The 27,161-nt window shown below is 41.0% G+C and overlaps 1 protein-coding gene across 9 annotated transcripts in view; it reads right to left on the reverse strand.

Annotated features, from left to right (window-relative positions):
* TSPAN4 (tetraspanin 4) overlaps positions 1 to 27,161 on the reverse strand; it is a 396,192-nt gene that overhangs the window by 15,252 nt on the left and 353,779 nt on the right. For all 9 annotated transcript variants that reach the window (XM_085224349.1, XM_085224346.1, XM_085224350.1 and 6 more), the window contains one exon: positions 1,455 to 1,556. In XM_085224349.1, coding sequence (XP_085080475.1) covers positions 1,455 to 1,556 — 102 coding nt within the window. The remainder of the gene's footprint in view (positions 1 to 1,454; positions 1,557 to 27,161) is intronic.

A 27,161-nucleotide genomic window follows, 5' to 3' on the forward strand; every position in this document is an offset into this window, starting at 1 on the left:
TTCATATGGCTCACTGTTGGCCCAGCACTTCAGAAAGTATTTCTCTTCTCAGGAATGTAGACCTTCTCCTATCCAGTCATAGTATTGGAAGAGAAAAATACGACCAAGTTTTGCAAAATGCTGAGTCCCCTTAATGATTAGCAAAGGAACCTTCCACATACAATTGCTGGGATGCAGGATGGGAGAGCTTGCTTGCTGGACCTGAGCTGTTTCAAGAATTTCATACACAGCCACTCTGCTGCACTCAATGCAGACAGGACACACAGCCCCAAAGATAGACATAGATGAGCAAACCAATGCCTTGCTTCTAGTAGTGACCTTGAACATTTAACCTCCCAAGCCCTTCCTTGGTTGACTGCAGACTCCTGTTATCTGATATTGGACAGAAGAGCACTTGTGAAACTTCAGCACCATCAGACTGAAAGATGTACAGTTCAGGATTTCAGTAAAGGGTAAGCAAGTGGGTTTATTGCACCAGAATGTGATGGGTTCCCATCCATCACCTTGAGTAATTCATATAACCTCGGAAGGATGGGCGGAGGTTGTTTAAGACATCAGAGGCAAGACTGAGCCCTGCATGTCTGTACTGTGCTAGTACCTCTGGAAGGAGAAGCTCTGAGAAAGCTACATGAGATTTTCAGGGAGAAACCAAGGCAGCACAAATGCTTTTTCCCACAGCTGAAGGAAAGTTGAAACATGTTCTTAATTCAAGGAGGATTACTCAGATTAGAAAGATCATACCCATGAGCAATAACTGCACTGAATATGAAAAGAGAAGGACAGAGCTAACAAATCTGGACTGTAGGTGATTTCCTCGTCAGGAAGGTGTAGGTGATTTCCTCAGCAAGCCGGACAAGGGCAAAAGGAAAAAGGCAGCTATGAGACCTGCCTTGTGAGACAAACACTGGCAGAGTGTTGTCAGAGAACTGGAAGGATGTGACAGTGATGGTAACACAGCAAAAAGTGTTCCCAGCCATCTGAGATGGAGAATGACTGAATTCTACTGGGGAAAAAAATGCACTGACTGTAGGAGGAGGTTGCAAACACCATGGACAGTTTCCACTTTAACTGCAATAAAAAGGAGACAAGGCAGAAATGAATTGTATTTGAGGTGTTTGTTATCACGCTACCATCGTTCACTCCAATATCAGTTATCACTTAGACTTTAAAGAAAAGATTTCCTGTTTGACCCTCTATTCTACTCTCTGCACAGCAATCAAAGTGATATTTAGATGTCAACACAATATAAATATTTAACAGAAATAAGCAATCCCGGCCAAAGAGAAATAAACAAAATCAACATTTGCAACAGAAAGCATTTTAGTTGCTCATTGGATAGGAGGAAGAGGTTGGCGTGGGATCCAGGGGTTTAATTAGGTTCAAACACAGAATATGCTGTTTCAGAACCCAGAGGGTAAAGAGGAAGGGAAAATAAATAAATAAATCAGACTTACATCTGTTTGAATGATGCTCCACGCATTCGTTAGGCCGATATTTCCATCTGTCCCATACAAATGAAGCCCTTTCTTCAGATCCCGCTGAGCATACTTGTCAATCTAAAACAACAAAAGACACAAAACTCAAGGTTTGCTGAGTACAACATTTCAAAATCAAAGTGCAGGGACAGAAGGATATAAGACAACAGTCAGATACTGAAACAAACAGAAAGCTAACTGGCATTTCTCCTGTATAACTGTTATCTATTACAGGTATCTGAGTTTTGTAGGAAATATGAGGAGCTCCTATTCAAAGTTAATGCTCGTATTTTCCACTGCAGATCTCCAGAACATCTTTTCCCTTCTCATTTGATCAACAAAGTGCTATAAAGAGGATGTAAATAATAAATGGATATTCATAGTTTAACCTGATGCTTCTGCTGGAAATGAAAAGCAATGAGTTGCGCTGCTCATATATGCTCATGCTTTCCCCCTTCCCTGTTCCACTGGGTGCTTCCCAGTGCTGGTGGTCTGATGGGCAGCAGGGGTATGGCAGGAAGGAGAGACAGACGTGTCCCTTCTCTATCAGTCTGCTATAAATTCAACTGACACTCAGATCTTTTTGCTGCGACAGTGAAAATGATAAAATAAATGGACTATTTGCTTCATTGGGACAGTCTGAGTTAATGCACGCTCCTCTTCTATATCAGACAACAGACACGTAATGGATTCTTTACTGAATGCCCCTCTGACAGCAGCTGCTCCAGCTGAGGGCATCTAAAATTGAAACCAATGCTAATTTGGAGTTAACTAAGGGCACAGAGCTACTCCTCTTCTACCATACACCAGGATTTCTCATTGACATTTTTTGGTCAGAATTGGTTTTGTTTGCTCCAGGAAAAAAAGTGGATGCAAAGCATTTCCCACAGTGTAAAACAGGATTTCTGAGCCCTTTTCATTATTATGGGGGTAAGCGTAATATTGCTCAATTAAGAGGATAAACGTAAAGTTACTCAACCACATGACTCCACAACAAACTATGACCTCAAAAGGTCATCACACCCAAAAAAATCTCTGCTTGTATGCGCACAGGTTATGTTTGGTGTCTCCAGTTCTTTCAGTCTGTTCCTGGAAGTTAACTACAACCAAGATAAGCCACCAATAAAATACAGCTTTAGGACAGTACATGAAAAAACTACCTCTTACTCTCAATACCTTGATAGCCTCATGAATGACTATCTTGAACATTAGGTGCTGTGCTACCACTGCAATCACTGTGTAAGCTGCTTCTGATTTTATGCAGAGGTTATACACAGTCACTGGAACATTAATTAGAAGAGAAAAGCAAAGCTGAGAGCTATCATTAAACTTGAGGTTAGTTGAGCAAATTACAGGCAATAAATGATAAGCTTGTATGTGCGTGGGATTCCTAGTCTTCATTTAAGAATTAGACTGAATCGGGTTTCAGCTCTTTGTATACCCTCAGTGTACATCCCTGTGCCTTGACTGGACCTGGTCTCGAGCAGAACCATCAATTAGGATGGACAGGCACAGTTGTGCCGCATGTTCGAGAGAAGCTTGGAAATGTAGTTGGTGTCCTAGAGAGGTACTGAGATAAATTGATTGTTGAAAAACTAATTCAGAAAGGGACAGATGAAGAGGAACAGCGTGGCTGAGGGCAGATATCTAGCTATTAGATTTATTGCCTTGAAGACAAAAGAGAAGGGTCTACTTGGAATATTAATTTATCACACTTAACAAGATCTGCCCTGCAAATTGAGAGAGCTGCACATCAGCCCACCATTCCCATCACCACTAATCTGGAAGAAGGGGGAGAGGTCAAATGAAACAGTGATGTTTCTCTGAAATCCAAGTGGCATGCTACCAAAAGGACGCAAAACGTGCAGTCTGCATTTCTACACTCAAATTTTGCTTGTCAAACCAATGCAGTGCCTCAGCATGGTAATCCTTTTACCTGGGCTCACAGGCTGCCCTTGTTAAGGCAATCTTCGTGCCCTGCTTGAGATCAATAATGTTTAATAACTTACAATCAGCATTTATAAAGTACTTCAAGATCAAAAGTAATGTTTTGTTAGCTCGTGCGTGCTTTAACATGGTCTCAGTAGATTGCCTCTACATGCATTCCTGCTCTTCCTTTCTACCTGCAGAAGGCTCACTAATCAGCAACCTGCAGAGACAAATAAAACCCTCTTTTCCTCATAAAATTAACCACTTTTTCGGGCACAAACACTGTTCACAGTATAAAATTCTTGCACAACTAGTAACAGCTTTCCATATTTCAGAAACTGAGCAGAACGCTACTCAAGAAAACATGTATTTCAAGACCAGTTCCCTTGCTAGTGTTTCAAAGCAACAGCATCAAATCCCTCAGCATCAATTTGTGAGCACTGTATGGCCCACTATTATTATTTGTCAGTTTAGAAATAAGGACTTGTTTGAATCTTGTTTAGAAGAGGATACAACTGTTTTATAATCCCACACTATGCATGTATCTCATTTCCTTCCTCAGATCTAGGCAGTCTCTCAGTTGGTTGCTGCTTTGAAAGAGACAGGCATACAGATGTTGTGAAACAGCACCTCCAGATCTCTTTCCTGTATTATTCTATGTCCACTGACATGGAGAGCTACCTGAAAGTCTGGTAGTTTTATGTATATATACACACATAAATATACATAGCTTTATGTTTGAGTGACTATAAACGTAGCATTTTACATAGTTCTTCATGACTGTGTCTAACTGATCTTCTAACCAACATGCTCTAAATGCACTACAGAGCACATTCTCTGGATTTAAAACCTTCCTCAAAGAGCTGCTCCTCAAAGCACTCCCACTCTCCTGTTTACTTATGTTAGGGTCAGAAGGTTGTTCAGCATCACCTGAAGCTTTTCACCCTGCCAAGTCAATGAGGCCATGCCATAACTCTTTCAGCTCTCAGTATGGTCTCCTTGCAGGGATGAGTTCTGCACCTCTCTGACTACAGTGGGGATCCAGAAGCAAGGGTAAAAGTTTTGACCTGCAAAAGCTCTTCTTACAGATGCTGATGTTCCCACAAGACAATAAAAAACTGCCAAAACTGATTTGAAGACGCAACCAATTTGGTATAGTGAGAAAATGGATGTGAGAGTTACCCCTTGCCCTGAGCACAGAGCCCTGGCCATAACTCTGTGCAGCACAATGGAGGCTGAGCTCTTTCGCATCAGGAAGAAGGGAAATGGGCCTCAGCCTTTGGTCTCCTATCACTTGTGCCTGCAGCAGGGGTACCAGCATGAAATACCACACCATCTCCTCTGCTTCTAGCCAGCTACACAGAGCCCTTTTCATGCATGTATATCAACTGGTCAGTCTTGATACCAGCAGCCTTGGACTTCTATGAGCGAACACATTAAACAGGATCCCTACTCTTATTCAGGCTACATCTCATACATTGTTCACAGGTGTTTCTCCTATTAAAAGCACATTAACCTTTGCTTGAACAACCTGCTTATGAGGCTTTAAGACAGATATTTTTTCTCACCTAATCGAAATGCTGCTTGAAGTTCCAGACACATGAGTCCTATTAGTTTTGACCAGAGAAGGTTAAGCAAAATTCAAAACCTACTTCTGGAACATGGCTGACGAATACTCCTCCAGATAACTGTGCTTCCTGTTAGCCTAGATTTTATTTGTCCCTCAAAATATTTTAATAGCAGGAACTTTTAAATATATCTTTACTCTGATGTAATGGTATATTTGATTTAAATGAAAACTCACAAAACACTCCCAGCTGTCTCTTCTTCTGCCTTCCATTTCAGTTTTTTAGAAAGTGATCTTTCTGAAAATTAAAAGCTGCAGCAGAGTGATTCATCAAGTCTGCTGGCAAATGAACCCACCCCGCATTCCCCAATCTGTCAGCTTCTCTTGTTTGTCTCCGTGCTACCAGTCCTTAGCCCAGCAAAACAGCTCTCGCAAAACAGAGACTGTAAGTACTTTGTTAAATATTCTGCAATTGGAATCTGCTGTGTTCTCCCATACACAAGCCATGTCTTTCACAAAGTGTAACTCTTCTGGAGGAGCACAATGAAGCATAATAAAAAACTCTCAGCAGGCGGACCATTACCCTAAATGAGTTGTCTATTTTTAGTCATGTAGAATACCAGAGATTTCTATAGAAAGGTTAGACAGCAAGAAGCTTTTATCAATCTGGAACTGAAGCAGAGAAAAATTCATTTTCTCCTTCAGATTCATCAGGCAAATGATGAGAGGAGCGAGCTTCCACCTGGCACCACTTCCATGTGAATTCCTACAACTTCTGGCTTCAGTCACATTCGAGTTGTATTCCTTTTTATCAACACCATCAGATTTCAGTGTTGGTTCTGCTAACAGAAATTTACTGCGTCCTCCTGCTTGCTGTGGAAATGCACTCACTACAAAGCAGTGCAAAAGAACCCATGCCAGTGGGGCACACACATGAATAGCACTTTACCTCAGATCACTGAAATGAGCCCAACTATTTTCCCACTGACTTCCATCAGTCCCTATTTTGGCCCTTAAATATCTCATTACACTATTAAAAAGTCTTTCTAAAAAAACCACAAACTGCTCTAAGGTAGACAAGTGACGTGTAGAGAGTTTCATGCAATGAGGTCAGTCAGTATCTGAATAGGAGAGAAGAGCTGTGCAGGACAGGAGAATAACTGCAGCAGAGCTCAGGAAAGTGGCTGGAAGCAGCTGATGCAGCGAGAGCAGAGATCTGTCCCAACTTCATCGACAACAAAACAGCAGCAGAATGTCCTGTAAACACCTTTCATAAACCTGTGAATAAATTCAACCCAAATTTAGAAGTGGTTTCCTCTTAATCTGTATTCCCTTGAGATAGCTACTTAAGCTGTAGCAATTTCTCTCACTCTGCCTAAATAAAAGGCTTGGGAGTTTATCTACTTACTGTTACAGCATGACACGGAAGGCAAATACTGCTCCCTAAGAAGCCCGGTCCTCTAATTCTGTTGCTGATAAGGAGGAAGTGCTTTGGAGCAAAACTTCTTTGGCGCAGAGGAAAGTTGTATCTGTGCAGAACACAGGCCTTACCAATATTTACAATTAGAGTGATACATGCCTTTGATTAAGCTGAAGCCATGGCAATGCTAAAGAGCCAAAGCCTTTCTGCTGCCCCAGCACACTGAAGGGAGGGGGGTTTGTGCATTCCTCTCCAGAAGAAAGGCCAAAAGGAGCCTTGGGTATTAACTCATTTTCAACTTGCTGCCAGCATGCAACTTGTATTCTGGCACAGCCTTTAGGCAAAGGCCAGACAGAGGATGCCAGCAGCAACCCCAGCCTGCTAACGCACAGGTAAACAGAGGCTTTTAATTTCAAGCCTCACTGCTTCCCTGCCACATCATGAACAAAACATAACACCCAGCCCGCTCCCAGACTGGCCAAAGCCACTCAGCAGCATTTCAATATAGGTAAGTAAATATTCCTGACCTTTCTGGTGATTGCTTCCCCTGCCTCTCTGCCTCTCCACCAGAGTAGGAGAAGCCACAAGGAAATGACAAAATGTCCAACAGTTTCCCATCGGGCAAAACTTTAAATTTAATGCCCTGATAATCATTCTCTACAAATAGCAAGGAGTGGGAAATCGAATGTAAACAGAAAGCACCTAATCTATAAGGTCATTTGTAGGAGCCCTCTTGCCTGCTAAGAAGAGATGAGATTGATTGTACCAACAGGCAAGCCTTGTTTTAAATAAGATGTCCCCAAGCCTGTCTACAAGAGCAAGAAACTCAGACCAATACATGTTTTCTTCAGCACTGAATGACTCCTTACACCATCTGCCTATAAACAGAAATGATCATAAGAATTTACTGTAAGGACTACTATGATGAGGAGGCACTGCATGAGTTTTGTTGACATTTGGCGGTCAAGGTACAACACAGTCATTTCTTGTCAATGTCAGCATCTCCAGGATGCCGTAGTCAGCTCTCAGCGATTCCCTCTTCCTCACTTCCTTCCCACATGTGAGGCACCTTCACAACTTAACAGTTTTTCTAATTGTTTCCTGAAACACAGCAAGCCACCGGCTTAATGAATTTTCATTTCCTAATTTGACTGCAAAAGACTACATCAGGAATCAAACTTTTTTTTTTTTTTTTTTTTTTTTTTTTTTTTTAGGGATCTTACACATTTGCTGCAAAGCTTAATGGCTTTCCATGGCTTTAAAGCCACGTTTGAATGCCAAAAGCAACCTGGAATACAAAGCCTTATAAAGAAACAGAGCTAAGTAGTAGAGTTACCAACCTGAGGGGGACAGTGACCCTCCTGATACTGACAAGGTTAAATGCAGATCCATTACAAAGCAAAAGAAAGAGCAATTACACCTTGTACTGGCCTGGAGAGGGAAGCTGATGCAACTACGAGTTCCACCACACACTCTAACAAGAGCTAAGAAATTGCAATTGTTTTTATTATAAGAAAACTGATAAGAAAGCTAAAGAACCGAACCTGGGTTTTCAAATGAGCTTTTCATCAGTCTTTTGGCCATAGGCATCTGCCCGTGCTCAGAAGCACAGAAGCAAATGGCAAGGCATTTGATATGGCAGATAGCTGAGGCTGCAAGAAAGGAAGCACCTGAAACATCCCTGTACCATTCATATAATTGTAACACCAGTGGATCCCAACAGTGGCTTTACTGCTGCTTTGTTTTATAGAGAGATCACAGGTCTGGCAAGTCATTAGGCTTTGCATCTCAAAACTTTTTGTGCAAGAACAATTCAAAAGTTTTCACCAAACTACATCTTATTTTTTTCAAATGATTCCTTTACAGTCCAAACGGAGAGAGCCATTTTCTCACTGCTTCATAGAAAGCAATTGTTTAGCTCCCTATCATGGCTGGAGCAAGAGGAAAGTATGCTTTTCTTTAGCCAAGGAGTCATTGCAATCTAATCTGTTCTCACACTCAGCAACAGCTGATTAACTTGTGTATCAGGTCCCCAAGCTCATTTAAATAAAATACATAGTAACTAACTCAGAGATAAGAGCTCAAAATATTAAGATGCAGATGTAGCTATGCATGTTCTTAGCTTGATAGAGAATTATACAGAATTAATCCAATAGCACAGCTTATCCTTATTTAAGAGGATGTCTACAGCCAGCTCTGTCTATGCATGGACACCCTATGCATGGACACTCCCCAGTGAGATTGTCCTCAATCTCCTTAAAAACAAACAAACAAAACCCAAACCAACAGAAGAACAACCTTGATTTCTTTTCAGTGAGCCTACGAATAAAACCTTTAAACATGAATTCTTGGTTTCCGCTTCTTGTTTTGAAACAGTTTGAATGCTGCAGTGAACACAGAGACAGGGTTAGGTAAAACGAAGCAGGTAAATCAAATCAATTACCTTCACAAAAGGCTAACACAGAAAATTAATTACTAAGATATTAAGTCAATTCTTCTTGAACATTATGCATTTTGAGTGAAAAAATCCATCAGCATGTCAGAGGAATTTCAAGTGGGTGAAAACTGAAGTGCATGTTCTTTTGTGAAATACAGAATTATTAATATAGACTAGGGACAGATTTTACACTGATTCCTTATAAGGAACTTCTTGTTTACATTTAAATAAATTCTTCAGGTTATTAAGATGACTGGGGAAAATGCTAATGTTCTCAATAGTAGTAACACCAGCAAAGTTGGGTGCCATCAATAGCAAGTGTTGTCATTCCAAAGAGAACAAAACTCTCTTTGTAGTAGGTTTTCTCCACATACTTTGCCCCAAGTGACACAAGACATTTGTCTCCTTTCTCCAGTCATGTAACCCTCCAATAGCTCTTCTCAGACACTTCTCTTGATCTTGGCACATCAGCCAAGTGCCACAGATCTCCCAACCTCTCCTCGAAAGTCTCCTTCCTGTGCCTTCCTGCTCACCCAAATTGCCTTTTCCCAAGAGTAATTCCTTTCCTGCACGTCCCAATAAACGGCAATCTTGCCTTCATCTACAGTGGCAATAGGCCCACACCTGTGCCAGGCTGTAGAGACTCATCCCTTGTGCTATGTTCTTGCATTGAAATCCCACGTACACAGAACCTACAACAGCAGAAAAGGGAAATGCCCATTCTTTCAAAATCTGTGCTTATGTTGAGAATAATTCCAGGATATTTGTGTTCAGCCTCTTCACCTTTTTTTTTTTTTTTCCTTGAAGATAATCACTTTCATTTGTCCTCAACAACCATCAGTATAACCTCAGATAAGTAAATTGGGAAGGGTGCTAATTAACATGATACATACTGTTGAGCCTTTGTTTGCCAAGACACTTGAAAGGTGAGTTGCCATTTGTGTTTCAAGTGCTAACAACCTGTTATCTCCATCTACCAGACTAAAAAAACCCTGAAAAACCCACCAACTACCTAGGGATGCAGATGTCAATAGAGCTTGAGATCCAATTAGCTGCCACTAAGGCTTCAGGATGTGTAGAGGCAAATCAAAGCGAGGAGACACCCTCCTTCTTGGCAGGAACTAATGACCACTGTGCCATTATTTATTAGGCGGAACAGTGACATTGGACATGGGCTCCTTCTCAGATGCAGTGAGCTGGGAAAGGGAAAGGCAGGAGGTTACTGACACAGATGAAGGACTTGGCTATTTGCCCACTATGCCATTTGTGGCAGCCATCCAATGGGATCAACCTTACCTTCAATTATTTATTTGGCTTAAAGGTGAACGAGAGAGCTTTCAGAAGTAAACTACTGAAATACCAGGGGAGGAGTGATGACAAAGGCAAACCATACCCTACACTCCCACTGTGGTAAGAGATGATGAGCCAGCCCATCAAACCTTGTAAGTGTGGGCAACCTCTAGCATTCACGTGTACAAGAGACTTAAAACTGTGGTAGAAGAATATAAGCCAAAATACAGAATTGATTCTCTGCTCTGTGGTAAATACATCTCTGAGACAGTCAAACCAATTGCACCCTATCTAGATCAAGCCTTTGAATGGCAGTATCTGACCCTTGCTGGTGCCACGGGAAAGGCACAGAAGCTGCCCATTTTGTAGGTGGCAGCACTGATCTGCCGAGCACAAGGCTGATAGCTCTACCAGCAACTAGCAGTAGCTGGAGTAAATTGTAATGGGGAGAGTGGGGTAAGAAATGATCCCAATTCCTTAGAATCAGGGGAAGACACGTCTGCTGATAAGCCACCTTCCTCTGCACTAGAAGACAAATTAAAAACAAACAAAACGCACGCAGGATAAAGCACACTGAAGAGTTAAAATCTGTTACATTGCCTGGAGAAAGTTGTCTGCTAAGGCAGGCTGGCAGAAAAATGCTGGGGAGCAGAACTGAAGAAACTGTGTCTTCCTAGATCCAGGGACCGTTAATCCTTTGGGAAAAGAGAGATACGCACACAGCCTGCTTTATTATTCTTAAGATATGCTTTCTCTGAAATGAACTCATTTTAAATAAGTAATGCTGCAAGGAGAATTACCATTGTCCTTGGAGGGAATGGAACGACAGGCGAAGGCACGCTCGTGGCTGAGAGCTTTATGCCTGCCATGGGATGATCTCTGCTCAGCCCTGGAGCGGGAGCAGCTCGATGCAGCCCTAGAGCGAGGGCAGCAGAAATCCCAGCTCTGAGGGAGGGAGGCTGAGGGCTTTGCAGGAACATGTGGATACTCTGCAGAAACTCAGTATGACCATTTGAACCACTGCCTGGCTTTGTTTTGAAGAAAATGGAGTAAGTTCTCAATTTCCTCCTGGCTAAACACCAGAGAAGGTAATTATCTCCATACCTAAATTTTCTTACTTGAAAAAGCATTATTTTCTTCCAGTCACACAGACACGCATTTAGAAGAATCAAAGGTTATGTGAAATACTAGCTCTTCAGCTAGCAGAATTCTGCCTGTCTCCGCTAAAATCAATGGAGTTGCTCATATTTCGGCTTGGCATCAGTCACACGGTGTCTCCCGTGGCTCAAGAACATGTTTCTGTCAGTGTACATGCAAGTTTATAAACCATTCCCTCCCCAAAACAGAATTTCTGACATCATTTCGTGCGAGTTCTGACCTTCACGAGCAACTGGAATTACTGTTTTTAATCATTAGGTAGCTTTTCAGCAGAGATAGGGGTAAACAAAGTATCTTGGAAGGCTACTAGATGACAAAAACAACAGAGGTGAATAACTGCTATTAAATGCCTCCTTCGTTTTAATGAAAGAAACAATTGCAACTCTTCACTGTACTTCACAGAAAACAGATTTTCTCATGAAGGGAATGATTTGGGACTCGGTGACTGAAATGAATAAACTACATGGAGATTGCTTTCCATAACAGTAGAAAATAAGCAAATAAACAAACTGCCAGTCACACTTAGATGACAAAAGGCAAGTTTCCAACATCGGCTGTGCTTCTGATAATGTCACAAAAAACTGCTTTTCTAATGGGGAGTCACATAGGTTGAACGGAGAAGGGAATGTAGTTGTTTCCCCACACATTTGTAAGGAGATAAATGACAGTACCTTCATACAGACTGGGTACTGGAGGACTGCAATTTCTCCATATGGAACAACAGAATTATGCATGCTTTTCATTTCCATTAAAAATAGCATTCACTAAGTGAACAGCAGAAACCCTGCTAAATGAAATCAAGTTGGATGAGAGGAGAAATTGGATATCTTGAAGAAAGAACATACTGTTCAAATGAGCAGCAATAGACACAACAGAGATTGTGGTTTGATTTGCTCTCATCTAACCCTATACAAGCCATACTAGTAAGCATTTGGACATCACTTACCACACCATGGACTATGGGTAAGCAGGCTTCACTGACGAAAGGAGATGCCCATGTTGTGACTGAGATGAATACAAAATACTCAGAGACCAGTGAGTGACTAGCTACAGCCATGAGATAATAGAAGATTATCAACTTCGCTGATAATTACAGCAACAGGCTGCAGTTATATTTCACAATATCTGTGGATCCCATGGTGTTGCTGGGTCCACTCATACTGGGGAGGGCAAAAGGAACAAGGCACAGTTCAGTGCTATGAACATTCTGCAACAATCAACAACTTTACTGCAAAAGTAGAGGAAACAATGCTGTACTCTTCTTCTTTGATTATTGAATTTTAGTGCCCACAAAACCACAGCAAGCCTGACTTTACAGCCTGAAATCCTGTACCTTAATATAAAAAATACAGCATCAACAATGATGCCCAGTCTATTAAATTGCCCCATTCTAAATCCAAAGGTATCACTGTTTAGGAAAAGGGAAGAAAACTTGCAGTTGGTCCCTCTCAGGCTGGCTGCCTCTCAACAACAGAACAAGGTCACATCTTATAGAGAACTGTCTACAATAATCCAAACTCAATCAAATCACCACCGGCCACACCACCATCCCCATCAGATGGCAATCACTTTTAATCAGTTCCAAGCACAAGCTGCATCATAATCAGAATCAGGGCATATCTCCACTGGACAATTTCACCCTGGATTAATTGACTGCCAGTCGCCTAGTGGTCACTGATGCATTTGTAAAGCTTAGTTTGGATAATCTCAGAACATCTTTGATTCACCTCTGAGATCAGGCTAGAAGAACATGAGCTTGGCACAAGCCTCCATTTGTTTTTAGAGCAAAGGAAAGGGACAGTATTTCCTGCAGGATCACCCAGTACTGATGATAAAAACGAGCAGATGTCTGAAGCCTACCATCACCCAGTTACAGTACAGCCCCCTGCTGAGCGCAAGCCCATGGTATCAGTTTTATCCCATTGCCAACCCGTTATGCTAACCCACCTCTTTACTTTCTCTTCCAAAAATCCCTCCAGCCCTAAAAGCTTTCTGGCATATATGAACAAAACATTGTGCTTTCTCCCTTTTTTTTTTTTTTTTTTTTTCCCCCTTTCACTTATTTTGGTTGTGGTTAACACCAGCTAGCTCTGCATTCATGCACATGACTTCACCCAACATACAAATCTTCCAGAAGCAGATCTGTTTCCAAAAGGCAGTGCTTGAGCTGAAGACCTGAAACAAGTTTCTGCCATACACAAGAGCTGCTTCTAAAAGGGCACCGAGGTCCTGAAAGGAATCCAGGCAGATTGAGCCACTGTCAATTAGGATCTGGTTTAGTCAAAAGCAGCCTGGCAGAGGGGTGAGCTCTCCCTCAGAGGACTGCAGACTGAAGAGAAAGGTTAAATCTGCCACGTATGACAGTGGTCTCAAGAATACTTCAGGGGACGATTCTCAGCTGCCTCAGATGCTTATTGCTCACACTTCTAACATTTCATCTTAAAAAATCAAAAGAAGCCCCTCTCTTTCCTAATTAGGAGATTGACTTGTTTCAAAAGAAAAGCATTGATCCCTCATCTCTTTGTGAAGCTGTAAACTGCCTTCTCCCCTTCCTCCCCCTTGCAATCTCTGGTGTCTAACAATGCTGGCTGAGCTAACACCGAGAACTTTTTTTCCAGAGGGCATCTCTCCTCCCATCCATCTCACTTCTTCTCAATACCTCTAAATAGCTCAAATTTCACTGAGATTTACTAACAGCTTCAAGGTTTATGGGGGCATAAGTGAAAGGAAAATCATTGCAGTGACATTCAATGTATTTTTGAAGTAAATCTGCAGCTAAAGAACATTAATAAAAACAGGAGATTGATCCAGTTGATTCTTCACCCAAAGTTATTTGATATTTTTGTCACTGCTAGGCAAGGAAAAAAAAATTCATCACTGCTAATGGAATTTGGTAGATAACACAGAATGTGATGCGCATTAAATAATCTGCTGAGATCACTTGGACTGCTTGGTTACGAAGCCCTGTGGCTTACCCAGCCCAAAGGCAAAAACAGACATTTGGGAATAAAGAAGAGCAGTCACACTACAAGTCTTAAAGTTGCACTCTGGAAAGCAGGAAATCTGCAAAAGGACTGAGGGTATGTTTAAAATAAGCTGCATAAAGGTCGAATTGTATCAGCATAGCTACACTGCAGAACTGATATCCATATTTTGGGAGACCAACTGAAAATGTGAAAAGATCTCACAGAAGACCTGTAAGAATAACCCAATCACTGAGACTCAGGCTTTGTTTCAGGTGGCTTTTGGATAAACTAAGCAGAATAGCAGGGTTAAAAAGCAGCCTAATTGCAATCCTCAGGTATCTACATGGAGAAGCAATTCTCAGCACTGCACCAGAAAAAAATCTACCAGAAAAAAGACATTATGAGACTTCATGGTTAGAAGTTTAAGCTAGACAAATACAAGATAGAAAAAAGGCACAATTTTAGCTGTGAAAAAAAACCTATCTTTGGAACAATGAGGAGTGAGGTGCAAAGTCATCTTTAAATCAAGGCTCAAGAGTTTGGCAAAGTTATAACTCAGATGTAATTAGTTTGATGGTGACAATACTGATTGAAATGCTTTGAATCACAGATGACCTTAACAGTTTCATCTGATCTTAAATTAAATCTCTCAGCCTTTCCAGAGGTAACAGTGTTTTCTAAGGACAGGAACTCTTATTCATACCAGATTATTAAGTTTGCCTTGCAACTTGAACTTTACTTCAAGTCCATCCTGAAACAAAAGCTGAAATCTAACAAGTCAGTCTATTTAGCACATCTCATCTTGGAGACTCAGGTACTGCCTCTTTTAAACAGCCACCGGTGATTTTGGGGGCACAAACTGTGCTATAACATGGTCCAAATTCATCGAATCGTAGAATCACTAAGGTTGGAAAAGATCTCTAAGATCACTAAGTCCAACTATCAGCCCACCCCTACCAGGCCCACAAATCACATCCCTCAGCGCTACGTGAATATTTTGTCAGTACAAAGATTTGAGTCATTTCAGCTGCTTTGATTTCATTAGAAGCAACACTGCTCTGCTCTATGTTCCTCACCTGTCTTCCACATCTGCCCTGGGACATCACTTGGCCCACCTCCAGCCCACACCCAGCTAACATCCACTGCTTGGGCATCTGCCTTAAACCCCAGGCTGCACAGAGCAGGCTGTGCTGAGCACAAAGCACAGCAGTGAGGGCCCTCACTGCCACAGAACTGTCATGTCTGCCGAACTCACCAGTGGTGCTTTAGATCTGCAGTCACTTTCTCCTACAAAAGCATCTGATGCACGGCCCTCCTGTTCAGAATCCCACTAATTTTTTATTTGAAAAACTTCTGTCATCTAAACAGTAGCAATTTTAGAAAACGCTGCCCTGTGATTAGCTGCAGGAAGGCTACCTGCCATTTGTGACCCGAAACACAGCCAAAGCTCCCATTCAGTTAGATGAGACTGTGCCATGCTGTCATACTGATTTCTGAACTTAATACAGACTTGGATCAATAGCAATAAATGTCTTAAGGAATTCAAAGATGTTTGGAGCAGGGATGACAATTTTCTTTACCTGCTCCAACAGGCCTAAAACCAACAGTGGAGGCCTCCAGGTGTTGCTGCTGTGAAAACAGAACAGACACACGCAGAAGTGCACACTGTGAATTGTTTAAGAGGGCACTGAAAGGCTGTGGGAAATTCACAGCACTGTTTATAAATGCTGGGGAACGTAGCTTTAGCAAGAAGGAAAATGAGCTTCAGACTTGTTCTGCTGTTTATTCATTATTCACCATCGATCATTTTCTTTACTATGTTTTGTTCATTCTGTCACAGGAAAAAAAAATACCCTATTCGACCAGTATGACAAATTGCACGACCTAAATGTTAAACAGCAAAGAGTCAGAGCAAATGATTTTTTGAGCAATTTGTATGCAAAAAAAAAGCCAACAACAACAACCGAAACACCTCAAAACAAGCAAAAAGCCATACCACAAAGGTATTCACTGAGCAGCATTAAAGAAATAGCAGGCTGGGATTAATCTGCAGATGAGATTCACCAGCCCAAAGGAGCAACCTGGTACTTCTATCAGTATTGCCAGCTCTTGGGATGCTTTTAGAAGACACGTGGTAGTTTGATGGAGGTGTGTACAACACTCCAGCTTTACTGAAGAAGGTTTTATTACAAAACACTGAGGCCTCATGATTTACTTTGACATTTTTAAAACATTAAAAGCCCAAAAGTACAAAATAAAACAAGAAAAAAAACAAGCTCCCAAGCAACAGCTGTCCTTATCATTCTGCCTCACCTTCCATGTTACTCTGCACAATCTTGCATACTGAATACAGGCGTTTCTCGACTCAGATAAAGTAGTGTAGCTCCACAGGCTGCTGATGTGGCTATTTAGCAGATGCTGTAGCTATTTAGACTATTTAAATCAGTTCAGAATCTAGCAAAATAACCAGGACTGTATAAACAGTGCCTTCACCTGAGCATCAAAAGGCACTTACCATTAGCAACAACCACCAGCAGGAAGAAAAGCCAATGGCTCCACACACCTTTCTAATTAGCACAGAAAACATACAGACTATGCAATTCTAGAAGAAATTCCCAGCCAATCTAGTTAAGCTTTGGAGTATACATGCGGGAAATTCTCTTCTGAGCATTGTGCAGGGATGTGATCACACTCAGAACCTCCAGAGTTTGAAAGTCATGACAAGAACCAACAATGCTGAAACTCAGCATCACCGGGCCTGATCACAGTGGGATAAAAAGAAAAAAAAAGCCCACAATTCTTAAAAGCTACTTTATGTCAAAACAGCAAGGTTTGTAACACCTGCGACAAGAGAAAACTTAGAAATCACTGAGTGAGAATCTGAGGAATCAATGGCACAGGAGTCAAAATGGATTTCAAGGAAGAAAGGCTTTGAGGCTTACATGCATATAAGGCAATTGCAACACACTCGGTGAAGAGGAGAGTTGACAGTGCTCACTACTGACACCAGAGCTTTTGAGCTCATTAGCACCAAGATTAAGATTAGTAGAACTAAAATGATAATGACCACAATAACATTACATCAAGCCTTGAGTCAGGGACTGGATTCCAAATGTTCTGAAACTGCAGTGGCCACATCCTCATGAACAGCTTCACTGGGCAGTAATGATGGCTTTGTAACAACCAACCTTGCAGCCAGATCCACACACATAACCATAAGGGAACCATTCTGCCAAAGGTCACAAGTGCTGGAGCTGGAGGCTGCTAGGAAGAATGCTGAACATTGCGTGAAACAGAATTGCTGGTCATGCTTCCAGTTTGTTGACGTGCAGATAAGTGTGCCATAGACAAGCTAATCCTGGAAACTTAGTTGAAACCACACAAATCGAAAGCAATAGACAGTTAGGTTGAGCATAAAACAGCTTTACAGATGAAAAATGACACAGCATATAGGTTGTAAGTTTAAGTCCTGGAATCCTTAACTGGAAGGACTGAATTGAGTTTCTATTACTAAACCTGCTGCACTCAGATCTTGCACTTTGCAGACAACACAAATGATCAGGGAGGATTGAATTTCCTCCTGCTAAAACAGCTCATGCAGACACAAGGGGAAAATTCTTGAGACTAGGAAAAAATAGTAGAAAGCTTACATAACTGAATATTTGGTGGCCGACCATTTCACCAAAATCGTCTGAGGGCTTAATAAATACAGTTTCTGAAACGCCAATGTAAATGTTGATAATGGAAAAGATGCCCTAAGTTCAATGGAGAAGATCATAATTTGAAGGGCAATTTCCATGAAAATTACACGTCAAAAATGCACAACATTACTGTGAGAAAACTCTAGTTTGAGCCTGTAAAACTTCAGCTCCCATTGACCAGACCAGACACTGACAGCATTCAGCAACATGCTGACTCCGTTGCCACCAAGGTCAGACAAAGTCACTAAATGTAAATATAGCCTATAGGCACGAGTATTAAAACATTACAAACGTTTCCCAGGCTTTCTGTGGGAAAGAGTTAAATGCTGTGGCCTTTGATTACTCTTATCTCCTTGGAATTACGGGAAAAGAAAGGCAGTGAGGCATCAGAGGGGTAAGCAGGTTCTTCTCCCAGTTATTTTAGACAGATTTATAACCTGCTCCATATTGCATTAGATATTCAGAATTTAGGACAGGAAACTTCTCATTATCTTTCACAAATCTAATTATGTAAATGAACATGCCCCGAGCAACAGCAAATTCCCCACGTGCACTTTTGAGGAATGGGATTCTCTTCCTCATCAAACTGCAAACCAGCACCAGGCATCCCCTGCTGCACAGGCAGAGCAGTTGTCAACAGGGATGGCTTAAACCTATAAGGAACACTTTGGATTGTAAAAATACAACCCCATGCTGTAAGACAATGGCAGAAAGCCTCAGGGTATTACTTCTTCCCATGACAGACAAGCAGTCTGAGCAGTCTAGTAAGGAGGGCACTAGACTGGAAAGCAAGATTAGAAACAAGAAGAGTCCTAAACCATTCAAACCAATGGGAAACAGATTGAACCAGGCCAGCCCTCACAACAACTATAGCAAAGCTGAATTCTGTCCTGTTACAGTATGTCACCCACCCCAGAATATATCATCATAAGAAAGTTACTGCTGTAGAGACAAACTGGGATTTGCTTCAGGAAAGGTAATTCCCACAGAACCAGCTTTGTTTTGACCTGATACATAATCCATAGAGAGAAAAATGTTACCTTTGAAATTACTTAGGCCCTGTAGTTTTTAACTGTCAAAGACAATTTCTTTGAAATCTAATTCATGATTTGCAGGCTTCATTAAGTTTTCACAAGTAATTTTAAACTTAAATCACCATTGGCAAATCCATCATTTATTGATAGAAACATTAGGACTCTAATGGAGCATGACTCATGATGAAACAAGATAGGAAGGGATGAGGGTGGAAAAAATGTGCTCCCTTCCTCCACAAAAGACTTTTTTTGGTGGAAAATACATTGGACGGGGGAAAAAAGTATTTTTTTTTAATGGGCAATTTAAGAAGACCTCCCAAAACTGTAAAAATTTTCTCCTAAAACTTGAGCAAGAAGATACAAGCTAAATTCAGGAAGGGGCAGAAGTAATAAGTTGTCTTATTATTTACAGAGAAATCCTAAGGATGAAGCACAGCAAAACTTCGTCCTCTGAGAAAGAAGGGAATAAATAAAAACATGCCAAAGCAAGTAATATGCAACAGAGGTGCACAGATGTTTGTGTCAATTTAATCCCTCGCCATGCTGCATCCTGTGATTCTGGCTGAGGACATGTTGGAACAGGGAGAGATGATGCTATTTTGACTGATGTTTATGCATTACTACATAGATACTCCAAACTGGATAGGCAGTTAGTTTCCAAACAAATGGCATTTGAGGACATTTCTCAGAGGCACGTTGGCCTATGTATAATGCTACCAGGAAAAATCCCCTTCAGGCATAGTTGCCAATTCCCTTCAGTACAACTTGCCAGCAAACAATATATTTTAATTCAGCAAGCAATTTTATTTACCATGCTTTATTTATCATTCCATCACTCCATCAGTCCAGAAAGTATAATTTCTGCCCAGCCATTTTGAACAGATGCAATAAAAATGACACTTTGCATAGTAAGCGACTTCTGGACGAAAAGAAAACACTATTCCTGCTGATGTGCAAAGCAATGATATCATAGAGATGGCTAGATGAACTGAAGTCCCTGCCCTTTCTTACTAGGGGTAGGGTAAGGCTGTGTGGCAGCAAGAGTTAACGCTGTAAAGCCTGTAAGCACATGGCAAAGAAGTCTCCACTGCAATCAATGTGAGCATGCTGCAATTTGCAAGTTGACAGGCACTGGCCATGAGGAAAGGATAAGAGAAAGAAAGATGAAAAAGAACCATAGCTCCCCACAGTTCTAGTATTTGATGTGGCAGTGTGGAAATGGTGACTGTTTGGTGCAATATAAAAAGAGGCTGCTCTGTCTGGGAGAGACCCTGTACAGTGTCACTAACTGTAGGGAGGTTATTTCTAAGTTCAGCCAAAGTTCCCAAAATGATTGGCTGGTTTCTAAGTTTTATCTGCTTAGAACCACCATCCTCATCACTGAGGTGTGTGTGTGTTTCTGTGACTTACTCATTTATTTTTAATATATACATAATGAATAAGAATGTATGAGAACAAGAATATTAAATAAGCTGAATGTAATGCATTTTAAATAGCTCTGCTACTTCTTTTTTTAGATCTAAATTAAATGCAAAGTAAGCACCTCTCAAAGGCTTGTGGCTAAATTTACCACTGGGAGCTTAATGGGTGTGCTGATGAAACATTTACATGCACCTGTTTTGGTCATAAAAAGAGAAGATTTGCACATCCAATACATCCAGCTTTACATCTGACTTCGCATCTGCAATGCGATTGCCGACTTAATACGTATAAATGAAATGTTAAATGGGAAAAATGGACAAGGTTCAAAGCATGGACCACTTTTTAAAAGATGTTTTCGGACAACGTTTAGGCCATCACATCCTACCTGAGATTTACAATCATCTGCCACTCACATTTCAGCTCTTTTCTAATAAATACTATTATAAAGTTTTCAGACCAGTAATAAAAAGCTATTAATATGTTTTTTCTGTGCTGATCAGTTTAACATGCAGATTGTGCAGTTAACACTACTTTACATTATTGCCTTCATCATTTCTCACCCTTACAATGCTTAAATTAAACAAAGGGGTTTGGGATACCCTATAGAATCATTTTTATCTCAAAGTGGAAGCTGCATGAGATCTGTGGCTTCGGACTTACAAATGGTGATAAGCTGCTCTTTCCTTCCTCTTCCCTAATTAAATATATAAAGAGACTTTAACAAAATTAATTGCAGTATTCAGCACTCATGAATTTCTATGCATGTGCAATTCATTTCCTTGCAGACAGCAAAGCAAAAGGAGGTTCTCTTGCTGCCAAGGTTACAGGATTCATGAGTGAGCCCACACAGGACTAATGAGGAATAAGCAAAGAATCTCCCTCATCAAAACCTACGCAAAGGGCTAGCATTTAATCACATTAAATTACTTGTGTGTCAGACCACATTCCTTAGGATAGAGGGACAACCAGAGAACAAGTGCTTCCAGGGGAATCCCGAGCAGCTCCTTCTGCCACAGTTCGTATAATATTTAGCAATAACATGAGATCTGGAAGCTACGTTCCCAGTTCGGGGACCGGCTGCACTGATATTCAGCTCTGGGAAAGCAGAAAGAGAGACTTTCACTCATTTCCTTCAGCATCAACTCCAGTCTTCAATCCAGGTGTGATGTTGGAAGGTGAAGGACAAGCAGCCCACGCTCCTTGAGAGAAAAGCAATGCCACAAAACTCCTGCTTTCTCCCACTTAATTCTGCTGCCTGGAGCTGCTGACTACGGAGCTCAGAAATGGAAACTTTTCCTTGATAAAGAATGAAAGGAAGATCCATCAGGTGAGGTAAAGCCTCAGAAAGCTAAGTCATTCTTATCCAAGGAATCTTTCCCTGTGAAAGGTGTTGGCGTGGTAGGCAGTGAAGAGGAGAGCTGCTGTTCTGTGCCACTTCTGTCTGCAGACGTGACAGGGGATTCTGGGCACCTCTCTCCACATCCTGGCAGGCCTAATTTTCATAAAGTGCCAAAATTCAAGCCTTTTAAATTTCTTTCAAAGTGGGTCAACAAGGAAGAGGCACTCAACCACTCTTGGCTTAAAGACACATTTTTGTTATTCAAGAAGTAGTTAACCCTCTGCTCAACCTCATACTCCTTTAACATCAATTTTTCTTCTTTTTATCAGACTCCCTCATAACCACTTAAAACAGCGGTGAGACACTGCATAAGGACCGCCTCTCGTTTAACAAGTGTCACGTTCTTGCCTCCTCAACTCCACTTAACTGTTCAATCAGAACACAAGTTGTCTGCGTGCAACCTAGAATTCCCACTGACTGACTGCGTCAAGGAAAAAAAGTGAAGGGAACAAAATTCACACGGGGACATCTCAAAGTCCTCTTCTCTTGAAAGGTTAGAGTCACCAGAGCACTGCAAAGCTTTTAGGGATCAGAAACTTGGGGCTGTTAAGTCCAAGCTACTTAAACTGTGGATTTGTGATGTTAAGCTGAGACAGTGTCTTTGGCGAGAAAGAGAAAAATAATTTTTGTGTGACTATAGAAATAAACTTCAAGCAGGCCATTTTAGATCCTCATCACCTTTGTTTCTAAATCCCCAGTCCTGCCGCTTTTCATAAAGATCTGTACAGAACAGGACTCCTTAATCTTCTGTGATAAGTTAACCTCTAGAAAGGTTCACACAGAAAAATATTGAGAAGGAGTGATATTGGAATCCTTGCATTTAATATGCTATTTTAAAAAAGGAGATCAATGAGATGAATCAGATTTAAATATGAAACATGCTGCACAGGTGACCTCCTGAGTGCCCCTTATAGGCTTTGCACAGCATCCGACCTAGACCAGAAATAAATATACATGGGCCCTATGCAAAGAGTTCATGTGCTTGTTTCTTCTTGTTGTTTTGGTGGGTGTTTTTGGGGTGGCTTTTTTGGGGGGGGGGTTGTTGCTTTTTTTTTTTTTTTTTTTTTTTTTTTTTTAAATCTATGAGGGTGATCCAATCCATGAACAGATGGGCTATGGAGTATCCATCTGTGAAGATACTCAGAACTTGACCAGACATGGTCCTGGGCAGTCTGCTGTAGCTGACTCTGCTTGAGCAGGCTGTTGGACTACGTGATCCCAAGAGATTCTTTCCAACCTAAACAATTCTGCGAGTCTGTAGCACAGCAAGGGGAAGCTGGATAGTCACTGAGAACGCAGATGGAGAAGCCAAATTTTCACAGCAGATATTAGGAAACAAATATCCACAGGAAGTTAGATTTCATTAATTTCATTTCTCTTTAAATGCTCATTTTTTCTGCAGCCAAAGCTCAACCAAATTCTAAGCAGGCAGCAGCATCCCCTCAAATAATGCACTGTGAGATTCAGACACCATCATGCTAGAGAATAACACTCTATTTCTAATGTAGTTGCCATGCAGAACTTGCCACAGCACTGTACTTTGATGCACAATCTCCAAATGCCAAAAATTCTAAAATTAAGAATAATAGCTTGGTTCCACAGTAAACAACTGCACAGCTCCCTGTGACTTCATTGTGGCCAAGACTTCACCATACAGAAAGTGTGTGCAAAATGTGTGCTCATTCTGTGCTAACACCTGATACTGTATGAAGCCCTCAAACGGCTTAAAATGGATGTGGCAGAATTGTGATATCCAACAGGGACCCATTCCTCAGTCCTCATTTTTCTCATCTAATTGTCCCTTACTGACACTCAAACATGAAAACTGACACTGATGTGAATACAGCCCAGAGAAAGAAAACATATGATGGACAATCAGAAAAGCAGTCCTCATGGCTTCGTGCTCTTCTGTGGTAACAACAGTTGTCATGGAAGAGTTGCTTCTGTCATTTGTACACAAATCAGTGTCAAAGAGAGCACAACTCAGGTTTCTATTGAGAATAACCCTGCCATGGGAAGTCACATCTGGTCTCTGAATGGCCATGAGTGGAGCTGGTAGCAGTAAGGGCACTCCACTGACATCTACTTAAATACCAGTTTGATCTCAACACACTTCCAGGTTTGAAACACATTCTTCTCCTCCTTTCTGCACAGTCCCCAAAAGGAAATCAATTTCTTTTTCTCCCCAAGCTACCTGACCTTGAAAAAACCATTGCTTCTCTTTGTTTGAATGCATTCAGCTGCTCTTCTGCCAACTACAATGCATTCTCTATTCATCAAGGAAAAGGTGGTCCTGAAAGAAAAATCTATGGGATGTTTTCTTGTGCATGCGCACTGTACAGAAAGAAATGTTGATTCTCTCCCCAGCTTTTAAATATCGCTTCAATCATTTTGATTAATTGAAATCTTACTGCAACTCTTTTGGTCCTGAATTTTCAAAAGAATAACTGACTGTCTTATATGATGAATCCAACAAACATATGGTTTTGAATCAAAATCTTTTCCTCTCGTGCTTCATAATTTCCCAACACTGTTATTCTCTAGAGAAAGACTTTTTAGTTCTTTTCTTAAATATCTTCAAATGATCCTAGCATTTTTTCCCTTCTGTTACTTTTCCATAGTTTCCTGATTTATAACATGCAATCCAGTTTGCACTTTAACATGTCCTTCAAGCTGAACTCTGAAAAGGTTTCCTAAATGCTGAGGTTAGGGCTTTGTCAACAGAGGAAGCATTAGCACAGCAGAATCCGATGACACGTATTGTTCTGTTTCCTGTGGCTCAGAGCAGCAAGGTGCAGCTGGCACAAATGCGTAGCAGAGCAACAGCATCGCTTGCTTGCAGCAAATCAAAACTATATTTTTGTGTCACAATTCAGTCTTACACAGGAAAAAAAAAAAAACCTCGTATCTTAAGTTATATCAAAGACAGCTAGTCGCAGAAGGAAGAGTACACGAAGATGAACGAGTTTCAACAAGAAGGAACTGAACCTATACAAGGATACTCTGTTCTCAAGGATGCCCTCCCCGCAATTTAAAGGGACGTAAGAGCACACTAAATAACTGCAGTAAAATAAAGTGGATTAAAATTGCGAGAAGGTTCAAACAATCCTTGCATATGCCTCATTCTACTACTCCACACTGCTAATTCCAGGAAACTGTAAAGAAATTGTATTATACAATTATATAATTGCAGATTATCAGAAGCACTCAAAATTTTAAGTAGGAAATGTGTGCATTCAGAAACTGTTCAGCCAAGTTGTCTCTCTACTTCCTGTTAAGATTTACCCCTTTGCTCAAAAGCTACTTCTCTCCCTTCTATCTCAACCTTTTCCTTTTGAGAAGTATCACCGGTTTTGGTGCTCACTTGTAAAAAGATTCAGAGATCTCAAATGATTAAAGATAAGTAGTCCATATAGAAGATGATTACAGATATATTTAGTTGCTGTTTTACTGGCAGGAATTCTCATGCACCATTGACTATGTTGGTTTTGTAAATTTCAGAATGTATTTCAAAATTACAAGCACCACTGACTCATTCCTCCATCTTCACAGATTCAATCCTCAATTATCAGCCAACAAGACAACACCGTCATGATGCTTCAGATGAGGGGCGGATAAGGGGAGCTATGCTGTAAGGTGGCTGCTTCATATACATCATGGAGTTTAAACAACTAAAACATCTGAATGTGATCTGCAGCCCCAAGTCCATACACTTCAGCTACAACTCCACCAAAGAGGACCCTGAACAAGCAGTGACTTAGAGCTGCTGATCAACAAATCCATCTTTTCTCATTTCAACTGGGAGCCATCCTGTGTATCCCATCACTGAGTTAAAGGGAAGGATTTGGAAGAATTTCAACTCCAAGTCATATGAATAAAGCGGTCTATCTTCAACACTGTTTTTCAGTTGCAGCTACAAATCTTAGACAAGAGCTGTGTGCTCCTGGCCAGCATATATCTGGTGACACAAAAAGCCACCTTTCCTTCTCTTTCTGTACATGTAAAAATGTTAAACATTTAGTTTACTGTCATTTTCTAATGTTGTCTGAAATACATAGTGACACATAAAAAACGTTCACGGAATGAATAAAAAATGCATTGTCTATTTCAATATACTATCTCAGTCGTTCCTTTGCACTTGATGTTGCCTGTATTTAAATGTCTAAAGCTGCATTTTAATAATTTATCAGTTTTCTAAACCACTTTTTTCTCTGTTTGCTATTCTTTTCTTTTTTCTTTTCTCCCCTGAAACATTAGGAAACACATACCAGCATATAGAGAAGATGCAAAGAAGGGATTCAAATGCCACTAAAGCTGGTGCTGATCAGTTGGCATATGCTGGAGTTCTCCTGGCCAATTCTACACATCACAATGACTTCTTTGACCACAGCAGAGTTAAGCAAAGACTGAGTCTCCAGAATAGCAAGGTCCTCTTACATATATTAAGATATGACAGTACTTAGTATTTCCCACAAGGTGCTGCATCTTGAGGATTCAGTTTTCACGTCACTTCTGCCAGTCAGTAGAAGAGGAGCTGAACTACTTACTCACTATCAGTAACACATTCTAAGATGCCCAGACAAAAAGTATGCAGCTGTGCACACAGTAATGCTGATTATTAAACACATTGCTAGGTATCCCAAGGCGGAGGCCAGTTGAAGATTTGCACCACTCATAATTTGCCTGCTACGAAAGCTAGAATTTCAGACATGAGCACTGGAAACAAATATTTGTAAAAGTGCTCCCACAACAAAGAGATGTTCTCTGATGTGCTCCTGACATCACAAACTAATCTCCAATTAGGGACTACAAACCAGTAAGAAGGAAGCCCAGAAACATCACTTTCAGTCATATGCTAACTGATGCATTGCCATATATTTATCAAATGAATTTAGTGATGCCAGGAAATAAAAGATAGATCTAGCTGGCTTTAAGCCAGGCATGACGGCAGCAGTAGCTGTGTGTGATTCATCTATACAGCTCTGGGAATTAATGTCCCAGCCAGTCAGGCTGGAGTTCAGGACTGGATTTCTCCCAAGACAAAGCACTATTCCAAAGTGTGCAGTAGTGCAATATGAGCAATAATATACTCACTGCAGTATGAACAAAAATCCATTCTGACTAGGATGAGACACCTAGATTCTTCATTTCTGAACTCAAGCACAGTAGGAATACACGTGGCATAAAGAGCTGGCAGGCTATGCATTATCTAATCTTTACGTAGGGTATTTCTGTTAGGCACAGAGTTTAATTTAGGCAAGTTTGATTTTCCTTTCCTGGCGCCCATTCCCTTGCTAGCACTTTACTCAAGGAATCAATTAGGCTCTGATCAACCGCTGATCAAGAGTTCCCAGTGGGGAGCC

This window comes from Meleagris gallopavo, chromosome 5 (genome assembly GCF_905368555.1).
Source record: "Meleagris gallopavo chromosome 5, MGAL_WU_HG_1.1, whole genome shotgun sequence".
Lineage (NCBI taxonomy): Eukaryota > Metazoa > Chordata > Aves > Galliformes > Phasianidae > Meleagris > Meleagris gallopavo.